The following is a 15,597-nucleotide window of genomic DNA, read 5'->3' as shown; positions in this document are numbered from 1 at the left end:
AAAAGTCTGGGCACTCCGGTCAAAATTTGTGTTACAGTGAATAGTTCAGTGAGTAGAAGATCAGCTGATCTGCATTTTCTGTGGTGGGGGAGGGAAGGTGAAGTGAGAAGCTAGGAGGTGATAGGCAGAAAGGTAGAGTGAAGAAGGATTCTGATATGTGAGTATTAGAGAGTGGACCATGGGAGAAAGAGAAGGAAGAGGGCCATCAGCTAGGCAGTTGAGCAGAAATGAAAGGGTGAAAAGGGATCCCGAAAGGAAACCCTGAAAGGAGAGAAGTGGGAAACTACTAGAGGCTGGAAAAATCGATGCAAATGCCGTCAGGTTGGAGGCACCCACACGGGATGTGAGGTGTTGCTTCTCCAACCTGATGTTGGTAGTACAAATGACCGTGGACCAACATGTCTGATTGGAAATAAGAAATAAAATTAAAAAGTTTGGCCACAGAGAGCGTCTCCCTGTTGTAGATGGAGCCAAAATCCTCGACAAAATGACTCGCGATATATGTCTGACCTCAGCGGTGTTAAAGAGGGGTTAGCACATCTTTGTGTGTGTGTGTGTGTGTGTGTATGTGTGTGTGTGTGTGTGTGTGTGTGTGTGTGTGTGTGTGTGTGTGTGTGTGTGTGTGTGTGTGTTGAGAGAGGGTGGGGAATGAGTCCATTGTTCAACACTTTACATACTGTATGCGTCTCCACTTGAACCCCACCCTCACCTCCACAATCAAGTTTCCATTGCTTTAGAGTTGACAAAGCGGCAGGGATTAAAGGAAAATGGGTGGCGTCAGTATTCAGCCACTGCAGTGCTCAGTGAGGACAGACTGGAGAAATCATCAAGGAAGACATTATGGGTAGAACAGAGAAATACATAAGGTATGACCACGTTAGTGGCACTATACTACAGACATCAAACAGTCAGAGGGATCCAGAGGAACAAATTTACAGAGAAGTCACAGACTGTTGCAAGAAACATGAGGCTGTTATTATAGTAGGATATTAGTCCACATCCAGTACAGGTGAAAACGGTCTCTTCCATATAGATCCCACAAAGTTACCTCTCACACACCTGTCACCCATTACCTGTCAAAAAGGGTGGGCCCCGGAGAGCTTCTGGCTATTGAGGGAATGGGGACCGATGGATCTCTCAGACAGAGCTGAGCTCCAGCTATCTAAATGCAAGGATTGGGAACTCAGAGAAAGGGAACAAAATCTTTTAGATCACCAGTTAAGAAAATCACCTTTGTTCATCCTCCAATCACAAACAAGAGAAAATCTGCAGATGCTGGAAATCCAAGCAAATCACACACAATTCTGGAGGAATTCAGCATTAGTAGACTTTTCCATAGATGCTGTCTGGCCTGCTGAGTTCCTCCAATATTTTGAGCGTTTTGCTTGTTCAACCTCCTCCTGTTCTGAACTTTTCTACCTGTGAGAACATGTTTCAACCCATTCTCCCTGGGTGCATAATGATATCAAAACTTTTGCCCTGAGCAACCAGTAGCTTTCACATCACAAATGTGCCAGACTCCAATGAGACAGACTACCGCCCTTCCCTTTATATACATTGGCATTGCCATCACTGAGTTCACCACTGTTAGGTGGAGGGTTCAGGGGAAATATTTATGTCCAACACAGAAATTGTGTTACCTGTGTGTATTGTAGTGATGCAAAAGTTGATGGATAATTTACAAGTGGGAAGTAGTGGAGTGATGTTTGGAAATCTGACTATTTAAAGCATCACTTAGCAAGAAAATCACACATAGGCGGTGTGCAAAAGTGCTGGTGAGAAAATCCTTCATTACCCGCTCTAGGCCTGCTACATAGGTTGTGTGAGAGTGTAGATGAACTTGATCAAACGCAGAGGAGATCAAAGTTCTTATTGATGGTGATTTTCTCACTGTTGAAATGAATACCTTTCTAAATAAAATTCAGTTCACACATGTTGTTGTCACTGGGTAAAAATTGCACAGCACGAGATTTTTGCACTGGCTGGTCATTCCAAATTAGAGTGGACATTGGTGGGAATGCGGGCAGACCTCCGGTGTCCCTGATACCGTCACATATGTGACTCCATATAACCCTGCACGTTAGGAATTTGGAGCTGGAAATGGATGAACCCTGGATCATTCCGGAGTCAGAGGGGTGGATGGATATGTCATGAAGAGAGGTGAGTTACACCCAAAGTACAGGACAGAGGAAACTGGGTGAGAGTCAGGAAGGGGAATGAGGTTAAATAGTCACCACCAAGTACTCTTGTGGCCATCCCCCACAACAGGAGTTAGACACTGTTGGGGGGGATTACCAAGCAGAGGAATGTCAAAGGGCAGATAGGGGATTTGTTAGTTCGGGAATGAAAACCAGCAGATGTCTAACATCCTAGTGGTAAAGCTTGCTCGTGCTAGTGTGCCGAGGAGGGTGTGTGGTTAAACTAAAGTTGCTGGAGAGATTGGAGTCAGAATGCCAGAACAGATAGTGGAGAGGGTGAATTGAATTGACTTATATCATTCATATACATGAGGAAATCTTTACATTACTTCTCCATCTAAATGTGCAATGTGTAACTTATAGTAATTCATAATAAATAATTTGTACATAGGACAGTCAATATAACATAGAAATACAATTGTATCAGCAAGAATTAATCAGTCTGTTGACCTGGTGGAAGGAGCTGTCCCAGAGTCTGTTGATCCTGGCTTTTATGCTGTGATACCGTTTTCTGGATGGTAGCAGCTGGAAAAGTTTGTAGTTGTGGTGAATTGGGTCCCCAATATCCTTTGGGCCTTTTTATGCACCTGTCTTTGTAAATGTCCTGAATAGTGGGAAGTTCACATCTACAGATGTGCTTGGTTGTCCGCAGCACTCTCTGCAGAGTCCTGCAATTGAGGGAAATACTGTTCCCATACAGGCAGTGATGCGGCCAGTCAGGATGCTCTCAACTGTGTTCCTGTAGAAAGTCCTTAAGATTTGGTGCCCCATCCTAAACTTCTTCAACCATGTGAGGTGAAAGAGGTTCTACTCTGCTCTTTTCATCACACAGCCGACAAGTACAGACCACGTGAGATCCTCGATGATATGTATGCCGAGGAACTTAAAGCTGTTTATCTTCTCAACTCCAGATCCATTGATGTTAATAGGGGTTAGCCTGTCTCTATTCCTTCTGTAATCCACAATCAGCTCCTTTGTTTCTGTGATATTGCGGAAGTGGTTGTTTTCTTCACACCAATCAGATGTTGTTCAGACTTCAGACAAAGTCAGCAATCAAAAGGTTGTGCATGGTGCGGCGAATGTGCTGACCTGCATATATCTAATGCAAGAAGCACCGTAGGAAAGTCAGATGAGCTCACTGCATTGAATTATGACATTGTTACCATTACTGGGAGTTGGTTGCACCCATCAGTCTGAGGGATTGAAAGGAACAAATTTACAGAGAGATCACAGACTATGCTGAGAAACAAAGATTGATATAGGAAGTGATTTTAACTTTACTTACATTGACTGGGACTTCCATACTGTAAAAGGACAAGATGGGGTAGAGTTTGTCAAATGTACTCTCAATCAGTAGAATTCCCAAAGTAGAAGTGTGCAGCAAGCTACTAGGAAATGATCCAGGGCTGGTGACAGAAATTAGTGATACAAGGTACCCTTCCATTCCAGATACCAGCCCTGTGCCCAGTTCGAAGATGATTTCTCTCTGCAACTTAGGTTGACTCTCGCTGTAACAGTGTGATGTCAGATCACACCTTGGTGACTAAAGTGATCTCATCTGAAATATTATCCTTCACCCATTGAACTTTGTAAATCTTTTTACAGGTTTAAGACGACAAGGAATTTATCTACAGGAATCACGGATACAGCACGCCAAATTTTCTGTCTGTGTCCAGATATCAAACAATTGGAGCAATCGATCATTCTTCCAACGCCGACTGTGGGGAAGGATTCACTTGATCATCTGACCGACCGGCACGCCCGTCATTTTTCTCATGGGAAACGCCATTCACCTGCCCAGACTGTTGGAATGGATTCACTCGGTCAGCTCAACTGAAGGTACATCAGCAAGTTCACACTCGGAAGTCCATTCACCTGTTCTCGGGGTGAGAAGGGATTCAGTTGGTCTTCCCACTTGTGGACACACCAGTCAGTTCACACTGGGCAGAGGCTGGGCATCTGCTGAATTTTTGGGGAAGGAATCACTCGGTCATCTGACCAAATGGCTCACCAGCGAGTTCACACCAGGGAGCTGCCGTTCACCTGCTTGGACTGTGGGAAGGGATTCATTTGCTCATCTAAGCTGAAGGTACATCAGAGCATTCACACTGGAGAGAGATCAGTCTGTGAAAAGAGTTTCACCAAGTCATCCCATCTACTGAGTCACCAGCGAGTTCACACTGGAGAGAGGCCATTCACCTGCTCAGACTGCGGGAAGGGATTCACTCAGTCACACGACCTACTGGCACACCAGCGAATTCACACTGGAGAGAGGCCATTCACCTGCTCAGACTGTGGGAAGGGATTCACTAAGTCATCCCACCTACAGAGACACCAGCGAGTTCACACTGGAGAGAGGCCATTCACTTGCCCAGACTGTGGGAAGGGATTCAGTTGCTCATCTGAACTTAAGGTACATCAGAGAATTCACACTGGTGAGAGGCCATTCACCTGCTCAGACTGTGGTAAGGGATTCATTCGGTCATCTCAACTACAGAGACACCAGCGAGTTCACACTGGGGAGAAGCCATTCACCTGCTCAGACTGCGGGAAGGGATTCATTCAGTCACCCGACCTACTGGCACACCAGCGAGTTCACACTGGAGAGAGGCCGTTCATCTGCTCAGACTGTGGGAAGGGATTCACTCGGTCATCCCACCTACAGAGACACCAACGGGTTCACACTGGGGAGAAGCCATTCACCTGCTCATACTGTGGGAAAGGATTCACTCAGTCACCCAGCCTACTGTGTCACCAGCGAGTTCATTCTGGAGAGAGGCCATTCACCTGCTCCGACTGTGGGAAAGGATTCAGTCAGTCATCTCAGCTGAAGGTACATCAGCGAGTTCACACAGGAGATAGGCCGTTAACCTGCTCAGACTGCGGAATGGGATTCACTCAGTCATCTCATCTACAGAGACACCAGCGAGTTCACACTGGAGAGAAGCCATTCACCTGCTCAGACTGCGGGAAGGGATTCACTCAGTCACACGACCTACTGGTACACCAGCGAGTTCACACTGGAGAGAGGCCATTCACCTGCTCAGACTGCGGGAAGGGATTCACTCAGTCACACGACCTACTGGCACACCAGCGAATTCACACTGGAGAGAGGCCGTTCACCTGTTTTGACTGTGGGAAGGGATTCAGTCAGTCATCCCACCTACAGAGCCACCAGCGAGTTCACACTGGGGAGAAGCCGTTCACCTGCTCGGACTGTGGGAAGGGATTCAATAAGTCATCTCTTCTACAGAGACACCAGCGAGTTCACACTGGGGAGAAGCCGTTCCCCTGCTCAGACTGTGGGAACAGGTTCACTGTGTCATACGACCTACTGGTACACATGCAAGTTCACACTGGGGAGAAGCCGTTCACCTGCTCAGTGTGTGAGAAGAGATTCACTAAGTCATCCCACCTACTGCGTCACCAGCGAGTTCACACTGGAGAGAGGCCGTTCACCTGCTCAGACTGCGGGAAGGGATTCACTTGCTCATCCGAACTTAAGGTACATCAGAGAATTCACACAGGAGATAGGCCGTTCACCTGCTCAGACTGCGGAAAGGGATTCACTCGGCCATCTCATCTACAGAGACACCAGCGAGTTCACACTGGGGAGAAGCCATTCACCTGCTCAGACTGTGGGAAGAGATTCACTCAGTCATCCGTCCTACTGGCACACCAGCGAATTCACACTGGAGAGAGGCCGTTCACCTGCTCAGACTGTGGGAAGGGATTCACTCAGTCATCCATTCTACAGAGACACCAGCGAGTTCACACTGGTGAGAAGCCATTCACCTGCTCAGACTGTGGGAAGAGGTTCACTCAGTCACCCGACCTACTGCGTCACCAGCGAGTTCACACTGGAGAGAGGCCGTTCACCTGCTCAGACTGTGGGAAAGGATTCACTCGGTCATCTCAGCTGAAGGTTCATCAGAGAGTTCACACTGGGTAGAGGCAATTTACCTGCTCAGACATTGGGATGAGTTTCTCTCAGACGTCTCCATCAAATATGCATAATTGAGCTCAAATTGGGGAGAGGCTGTTCACCTGCTGTGAATGTGGGAAGGGATTCACTCAGTTATCTAACCTTATGACACACTATCGGGTTCACACTGGGGAGAAGGTTTCAATAAGCTGAATGCTAGATATTTGTCCATCACCTTTGCTGAATGCAATTTTGACAGTGACTATATGTGCTGAACTCTGCCACCACTCCCAGTTCTGCACCCTGGTCACTGGGCATGGGTGAAGTTTCTTCTGTTGCATATTCACCTTTAATGGGAGTGGAGTTTAATATTCTGGATATGAGACAAATAAATCTGTTCTATTTTGTCTCCAGTACTTAGTGAAGTCATAACATACCTAGTGTACAGTAGAGAGTCAACTCAGGCCGGCTGCACCCTGCCAGTGATTCTGCTCCAGGGCAGTCCTTTTAAATCCTCCCCTGTTGTTCATCTCTCGCTCTCCCTCTGGTGATGGGTTCCAAACAGTCACCACTCTGTGGGTGAAGAGGTTCCCCTTGAATTTTCTGCAGACTGAAGAAGTCAAGTCGACTGCAGTTCTGTCTGACATGTTCTATGCCCCTCAAAACTTTGGGCTGGGGAAGAATGACATTAGTAGTTAAACTCCTTATTCAGGGCTCATTTCCACATATGGGTCATTTCCCTGCTTCTAAAGCGTTAACATAGAGGTACGTACTCGTGGATATCTTGTACTTGTCACGTGAAAGTGGTGTTGATCTGCTGGACATGAGGTAACGGTCCTGTGATGGTGGAGTGACGTCATTTTCCCGCCAGTGAGTGGTCATGTGATAGGTTTTTCCAAAAGGTTATAAAAGGAGGACCCCTCCGTGTGAGGAGGTAGTTCATAGTGGAACTCCTGTATCGCTGCGTATTTGCTATAGTGACGCAGTTTCTTTTAAAAATGGAGTTTTACTTTCTACCTTGAGTCTAAAAGGTTATTGCCGGCAGTTTTGTTATAATACTGCCAGTTAAATTCAGTGGAGAGTGAAGATTTGTCGAAATTCGGGAAGTTAAAAGATCAAGGAAAGTTGATTTCGATGGTAAAGCAGGTTCGACCTTGTTTGATCCTGATTTGGAAGGAATTCATCAGCTGTGCCCATGATAACTCCTGTTCTGCCGGAAGAATTGAGGGTTGGGTATAAAGTTTTGCCAAAGACAGGTCAGTGCCTTTAAGCTGTTTCATTGTCCTCTTTGTAAATTCTCCGGGAAAAGCATACTTTGACTGGGAACAGCAGTAACACGATGTGAAAGAGAATTTAAATTGTTTCAACAAGTCTCTCCTGAGCAACTGAATAAAACTTTGAACTTTCACATCACTACTTGTAAGAACTGTTTTGCATCATTGCTTTAAGAACTGTTTTTGCATTATCGCTTTAAGAAAGGTTCAAGCTGCCGCACAGCAGCTGACTTCCGGTTAAGTTGGTCGTTTGTTTATTTTTGGGCTTTTTAGTAGTGTTTAATAAATGTTTTATTTGTTATAAAAAAACCTGCCTCAATTATATATTCATTGTTGCTGGATTCCATAACATTAAAAATGGGGGCTCATGGAATGAACCATTTTTGAGTTTAAATGCTTGATTGATTTTGAATCGGTGTTTTGGAAAAGGGGAATATTTGATTCTTTTGCTGGATCAAAAGAATTGTGTGGTATTCAGCAACAATGGATATTGAAGAATTGAAGAATTGATATTGAAGAATTCCTGGAATCGCCTGATTGGGAGTTATTAGCAAAGGGAAACAAAAAGTGATGTATCTGAGATTGCTAGTAGGTTTGAACTTAAAGGTATTTCGAGGTCTACATCAAAGGCTGTAATACAGAGAGAAATCGCGTCACACTATGTAAATTTAGGTGATTTTGATGAATCAACTTTTGATTTGTTTCCAATAAGTAATCTAGAGATACAGTTACAAATAGAACAACTGATGTTAGAGCAAAGTAAAGTGGACAGAGCGTTGTATGTTAGAAGCTGAAAATAAACAGAGGGTATTAGAACTTAAGATGGAGGAATTGATGTCTGCGAATCAGTCTCCTGGTTCTAGATAAACATTTGTTGTTAGTCAGGAAATTAAATTGGTTCCTCCATTTTGAGAAACAGAAGTAGAAAAATATTTTCAGCATTTTGAAGCTATTGCTGTGATTTCAGAGTGGCCGAAAAAGAAATGGTCAGTGTTGTTACAGAGTGTAATTAAAGGCAAAGCACAACAGATTTATACAGCTTTAACTGCTGAGCAAGCACTTGACTATGATACTGTGAAACTGCACATATTGAAGGTGTATGATTGGTCCCAGAAGCATATAGAGAAAAGTTCAGAAATTTGAAGAAATCTGTGGAAAACCTATGTGGAATTTGTCGATGATAAAGCTGTATGTTTGGAGAGATGGGTTTCCTCTATAAATGTAAATAGGGACTATAATAAATTGGAAGAGCTGATTTTAATGGAGAAATTTAAAAGAAGCATCCCTGTTGAAGTAAGGACATACTTAAATGAGAGAGACACTGCTACATTGCAGGACTCTGCTAGATTAGCTGATGAGTATGTTTAATCCATAAGAATAAATTTCCTCAGGTTAGAACTTTTAAAAGGAAAAATAACGCAGACACTCAAGGTAAATTAGAAATTAAATCAGAAGTTAGTGTGAAAGGTAAGGAGGAAGGAAAACCTGTGAAGGAAAGACAGTTTGGTCCTATCTGTAACTATTGTAAGAAACCTGGTCAACTAATAGCGAAATGTTTCCGATTGAAAAAGAAAGAGAAGGAAGCAGTTTCAGATGCTTGTCTGCAACATACAGAAATGCTTGTAAATCTGCAGGGTTTGATAAACACAAATGTCGTTTTGTTAGAGTCTGACCAAGTTAAAAAGGGATATGATAATTTTCTAACTGAAGAGTTTGTTTCCTTGAAAGAAGGATCCACTCCGGTGCCAAAAAAAATCCTTAGGGATACTGGAGCTTCACAATCACTGATGTTAGACAGTGTATTGAAGTTTAGTGAAGAGTCTGATACTGGTGAGGTAAATTACATATGAGGTGTTGGGAGTATGGCTTATGGCTGTACATTTGCATAAAGTGAATTTAAAATCAGGGTTAGTTACAGGACCTGTTAAAGTAGGACTACAGCCTAGCTTACCAGTGAAGGACACTTCTTTATTGTTAGGTAGTGATTTGGCAGGTGGACAAGTTTTTCCTGAAGTGCATTTGACAATGGAGTCAAAGGAACCACAGATGTATTCTAACACAGATTCTTCCTGTGTTGTGACTCGAGCTATGTCTAAAAAGATTGATGTGCAAAATGAGGTTGTTACCCATGACTGTTCAACTCAGGATTCGAGTTTTGAGGATGTGTCAGAAACTTTCTTACCTTCATTGTTTGAACAAGATTCTTGGAGTAAGTCTGTCCATGATGATTTTTCTCTGTCCAGGAAGGAGATGATAGCAGAGCAGAGTAGAGACCCTGAGATAATTAAATTAAAAGAACAAGCTCTTCCAGACAGTAAAATTGATAGGGTACCAGTAGGATATTATTTTGAAAAAGGAATATCGATGAGGAAGTGGAGATCGCCTGCAATTCCTGCAAGTGATGAATGGAATATTGTTCACCAGGTAGTTGTTCCTAAATTTTATCAAAATGAGATTTTAACTTTAGCTCATAGTGTGCCCTTGGGTGGACATCAAGGGGTAAGGAAAACTGTGGACAGAATTTTAAAACATTTTTACTGGCCTAGTTTAAGAAATGATGTGGCGATGTTTTGTAGAATGAGCCATACTTGTCAATTTGTGGGTAAACCAACTCAAGTTACACCAGTGGCTCCATTGCAACCTATTCCAGCATTTGGTGAACCGTTTTCTAAAATTAGTATAGATTGTGTAGGTCCATTACCAAAAACAAGAACTGGTTATCAGTATTTGTTGACTATTATGTGCACTGCGTCTAGGTTTCCAGAGGCTGTACCACTTAGGAATATAACAGCTAAAACTGTAACAAAGGCTCTTATAATTTTTTTTACTTATTTTGGATTGCCTAAGGAAATACAATCTGATCAAGGCAGTAATTTTTTGTCTGGATTGTTTCAACAAATAGTTTATAAATTGGGAGTTAAGCAAATTACTTCGTCTGCATACCATCCAGAGTCACAAGGTGCTTTGGAGAGGTTTCACTCTACCCTCAAGCCTATCATTAGGCTGCATTGTGTGGAAAATGAACATGATTGGGATGAGGGTATCTACTTACTTCTATTTGGAGTAAGGGAGTCGGTGCAGGTATCCTCAGTCCATTTGAACGTGTATTTGGGCATAGGACCTTTAGCTTTATTAAAAGAGCAATGGATTAATAAGGAGGTACACACTAATTTGTTGGACTATGTTTTGAAACTTAAGGACAGATTGCATAAAGCTTGTAGTTTAGCTAGGGATAATTTAAAATTGGCTCAGGAGAAAATGAAATCCTGGTACGATTAAGAAGCTAGGATGAGGACGTTTAAGCCTGGAGATAGTGCTGGTTCTTTTCCCAGTGCAAATGAATCCTTTACAAGCTAACTTTCATGGTCCTTATGAAATTGTGTCTAAAATCAATGATGTGGATTATGTGATTAAAATCTCCAGATCGTAGAAGGCCAACTCAACTTTGCCATATAAATATGATAAAGCCATATTATGAGAAACAGCCTGCTACTGTGACTGTTGTGGTCAATAATAATGAGTCTGATCTCACTAGGAACTTAATAGATGACTCATCTGAAACTCATTCTAAACCCAACATTGTTTCTGCCAGGTTACCAAACTCAACCATTCTGGAAAATATTGATGAGAAATTAGCACATTTACAACCAGAACAGAAGCAGCAGATGAAACAATTAATTTCTAAATATAAGGATTTGTTTCCAGATGTTACAAGAAGAACCACAATAGCTTCACATGATGTAGATGTTTGAGATGCCAAACCCATTGAACAACACCCATATAGAATGAACACAGAAAAATGTGAACTTGCTGAGAAAGAAATTAAATATCTGTTAGAGAATAATATTATTCGACCTTCTAACTCGAATTGGAGTACACCTTGTGTTATGGTGCCAAGATCAGATGGTAGTATTAGGCTTTGTACGGACTACAGGAAGGTGAATGCTGTGACAAAAACATGTGTATCCAATTCCTAGAGTAGATGATTGTGTAGATAAGGTGGGAAAAGCAAAGTTCCTTACAAAGATTGATTTATTGAAAGGGTATTGGTGTGTTCCATGAACGGATGGAGGTAGAGAGATATCTGCATTTGTAACTCCATCTGGATTATATGAATATAATGTTCTTCCATTTGGGATGAAGAATGCCCCAGGTATTTACCAGAGGATGATTAACTTTGTGATTCAGGGATTAATAGATACAGATGCTTATATTGACGATTTAGTGACAGGGTATGATTCTTGGGAAGCACACATTATTGCGGTGGAGAAATTACTTGAAAGGCTTTCAAAAGCTAACCTAACTGTTAATTTAGCTAAAAGTGAATTCGGACATGCCACTGTAACTTACCTTGGTTATGTTGTGGGTCAAGGTAAGGTATCTCCAGTTCAGGCAAAAGTTTGGGAAACTTCAGAGATTCCCACTCCAACTGGGGAAAAAAAAAACCCACAAAAGATTTCTAGGAATGGTAGGATATTATCGAAAATTTTGTAGGAGTGTTGCCCTTCCATTAACTAACCTCTTGAAGAAGAATGACAAGTTTGTGTGGATAGTGCCTAGTCAAGAAGCTTTTGCAAAATTGAGAACTATGATATGTCAACAACCTGTGCTCCAGGCACCTGACTTTGAAAAACCTTTTTCATTACCTGTAGATGCTAGCGATGAGGCTGCAGGAGCAGTATTATTGCAAAGGAATTAGGGTGATGAGGTTGATCATCCCGTAGCTTACTTTTCTAAGAAATTTAATAAGCATCAAATAAAGTATTCGACAAGATAATGTCAGGGTTCGGTCAGGAATCAGCGTTCCGGGTTACGATCCGGTCTGTGTACTCCGGGCTCCGGGTCTTGCAGCTGTCCCTCCCGGCCCATTTGAGCCTGTTAAGATCATCCTGGATCAACGAGGCACACTTGTGGCCAATTCGGCTGCAAGTGTTTATAAGGGGCTGTGGGACGGAGACCGGCGGTTGGTCGTTTTGTTCTGTTTCTCGCCGGCTCCGAACTCTTCTCTGCATTCTGTTATTCTGCCCGGGCTCAGTCCTACTCCGCATCCTGTTTTTATGCCCTGTACCAGTGGTGCCAGGTTGGCCCTCTCCCCCACCTTTCTTCCCATGCGCTGGTCCCGCTTCTCCGCTCGTTTGTTTTGTTCGCGCGGTCACGTGTCTGCCGGTTTTTCCCGATTTTCCTACTATCATGGCTGTTGTACTGGTCACCCTGGGACTATGCCCCTTCCTACCCATTGCCTCTGTCGGGCAGGTCCGGCCGGACTGCCGCTGCCCTGGCTGCAGTTCTGCCCCTTCCACCTATTGCTGCTTCGGGGTTGTGCCCCGCACCTACCCAGGTGTCCGCGACTAGCCCAGGCCTCTGTGTCTACCGCCTGGGAGGCGGCCCTGCCCGGGATCAATGCGGCCCACCCTAAGGACTCCTACCTTCTCTTCCGCCCGAACTCTGGGATTGTGCCCCGCACCGGCCTAGGGGTCCGCATCGTGCCCAAGCCTCCGGTGTTTCCACCTGGCAGGCGGACCTACCCGGGATATATGCGGCCCGCCCAGGGAGGGCTCTCCGCCAGCCTGATGTCCGCCTGAATCCCGGATCCATCCTGCCTGTCTGCCAGACCCCGGGGACCTGTCTACCTACCCGCCCGCCCGAACACCGGGGGCCAGCCTGCCTGAACTCCGCGATCAGTCTGCCTGCCTGAACTCCGGGAACCCGCTCAGCTCTGCCTGCCTGCCTCGTCTGAACTCTGGAATCCTCCTGCCTGCCTGCCACGTCTGAACTGTGGGATCTTCCCGTCTCGTCTGATCTCCGGGATCCTGCCACCCGCCCCCCCCCCCCCCACACCTGCCTTACCCCTCACATGCCATGGCATCCCCGTACCCCTAGTACTTCAGTGTCTGCGTCCTGCACTTGGGTCCATCCGGCCCCCGTTCCTGACATAGAAAAGGAATTGTTATCTCTTGTTTTAGCTTTAGAACATTTTGATGTATATATTGATACAGCTCAACAGCCACTTATAATACTACCTTTTCCGTTAGTGTTTCTAAGTAAGATGAAAAATAAAAATAAGATTATTGAATTGGAATTTGATGTTACAAGAGTAAAATATTCTAATAACTATATTAAAGTTAAAGATAATGTAATTGCTGATTGTCTATCTCGATGTTGAATGTACAATGTAATTTTTTTATGGAGTGATATTTTAACATACCACTCCTGTGTAATAATCTGTCAGCTGATGTATGATAATACTATATACTGTGTATGTTTTAAATTTTATACATTTGTATTTTTTCTTTTGTGAATAATAATTTGTTAAAATTTTGTTCTTGATTTTATTTTTTTGGAGGGAGGTGTTACGTACTTGTGGGTATCTTGTACTTGTCACGTGACAGTGGTGTTGAGCTGCTGGACATGAGGTTGGTCTTGTGATGTTGGAGTGACGTCATTTTCCCCACCAGTGAGTGGTCACGTGGTAGGATTTTTCAACACTGTATAGAAGGAGGACCCCTCCCTGCGAGGAGGTAGTTCGTGGTAGAACTCCCGTATCGCTGCGTATTCACTGTTATGACGCAATTTCATTTAAAAGTGGAGTTTTACTTGCTACCTTAAGTCTAAAAGGTTATTGCCGGCAGTTTTGTTACAATACTGCCAGTTAACGTCAGTGGAGAGTGAAGATTTGTCGAAATTTGGAAGGTTAAAAGATCGAGGAAAGTTGATTTCGATGGTAAAGCAGGTTTGACCTTGTTTGATCCTCACTTGGAAGGAATTCGTCATCTGTGCCCATGATAACTCCATCTCTGCCGGAAGAATTAGAGGGTAGCATATAAAGTTTAGCTAAAGAAAGGTCAGTGCCTTTAAGCCGTTTCATTGTCCTCTTCGTAAATTCTCTGGGAAAAGCATACTTCGACTGGGAACAGCAGTAACACGACGTGAAAGAGAATTTAAATTGTTTCAAGAAGTCTCTCCTAAGCAACTGAATAAAACTTTGAACTTTCACATCACTACTTGTAAGAACTGTTTTGCATCATTGCTTTAAGAACTGTTTTCAAATTATCGCTTTAAAAACGGTTCAAGCTGCCACACAGCAGCCGACTTCCGGTTAAGTTAGTCGTTTGTTTATTTTTGCGTATTTTTTAATAGTGTTTAATAAATGTTTTATTTGTTATAAAAGAAAACCTGCCTCAATTATATATTAATTGTTGCTGGATTCCGTAACAATAGAAACATAGAAAACCTACAGCACAATACAGGCACTTTGGCCCACAAAGATGTGCCAAATATGCCCCTACCTTAGAAATAAGTAGGGATACACAGAGCCCTCGATTTTTCTAAGATCCATGTACTGATCCAAAAGTCTCTTAAAATACACTATGGTATCCACCTCCACCACTGTTGCCGCCAGCCCATTCCACGCACTCTCCACTCTGAGTAAAAAAACTTACCCCTGACATCCCCTCGCTACCTATTCCCAAGCAACTTAAACCATATAATCATATAGCAATTACAGCACAGAAACAGGCCATCTCTCCCCTTCTAGTCCACGCCGAACGCTTACTCTCACATAGTCCCACCGACCTGCACTCAGCCCATAACCCTCCATCCCTTTCCTGTCCACATACCTATAGCTTTTTAAATGACAATATCGAACCTGCCTCTACCACTTCTACTGGAAGCTCATTCCACATAGCTACCACTCTCTGTGTAAAGAAGATCCCCCTCGTTTTACTCTTAAACTTTTGCCCCTTAAAACTCAACTCATATCCTCTTGTTTGAATCTTCCCTTCTCTCAATGGAAAAAAGCCTATCCACGTCAACTCTATCTATCCCCCTCATAATTTTAAATACCTCTATTAAGTCCCTCCTCAACCTTCTATGCTCCAAAGAATAAAGACCTACCTTGTTCAACCTTTCTCTGTAACTTAAGTGCTGAAACCCAGGTAACATTCTAGTAAATCTACTCTGTACTCGCTCTATTTTGTTGACATCTTTCCTATAATTCGGTGACCAGAACTGTCCACAATACTCCGAATTTGGCCTTACCAATGCGTTGTACAATTTTAACATTACATTCCAACTCCTTACTCAATCCTCTGATTTATAAAGGCCAGCAAACCAAAAGCTTTCTTCACCACCCTATCCACATGAGATTCCACCTTCAGGGAACTCTGCACCATTATTCCAGATCAATTTGTTCTACTGCATT

The 15,597-nt window shown here is 43.4% G+C and overlaps 1 protein-coding gene across 1 annotated transcript in view; it reads left to right on the top strand.

Moving 5' to 3' along the window:
• LOC140721882 (uncharacterized) overlaps positions 1–15,156 on the top strand; it is a 101,177-nt gene extending 86,021 nt beyond the window's left edge. The window contains 2 exon segments of the mRNA XM_073036707.1: positions 4,168–6,048; positions 6,051–15,156. Coding sequence (XP_072892808.1) covers positions 4,168–6,048; positions 6,051–6,215 — 2,046 coding nt within the window. The 3' untranslated portion in view covers positions 6,216–15,156.
• The last annotated feature ends 441 nt before the right edge of the window (positions 15,157–15,597 follow it).

This window comes from Hemitrygon akajei, unplaced genomic scaffold, assembly GCF_048418815.1.
Source record: "Hemitrygon akajei unplaced genomic scaffold, sHemAka1.3 Scf000063, whole genome shotgun sequence".
NCBI classification, from domain to species: domain Eukaryota; kingdom Metazoa; phylum Chordata; class Chondrichthyes; order Myliobatiformes; family Dasyatidae; genus Hemitrygon; species Hemitrygon akajei.
The sequence above is the reverse complement of the archived record's forward strand: the minus strand, read 5'-3'. Positions and strand labels throughout refer to the sequence as shown.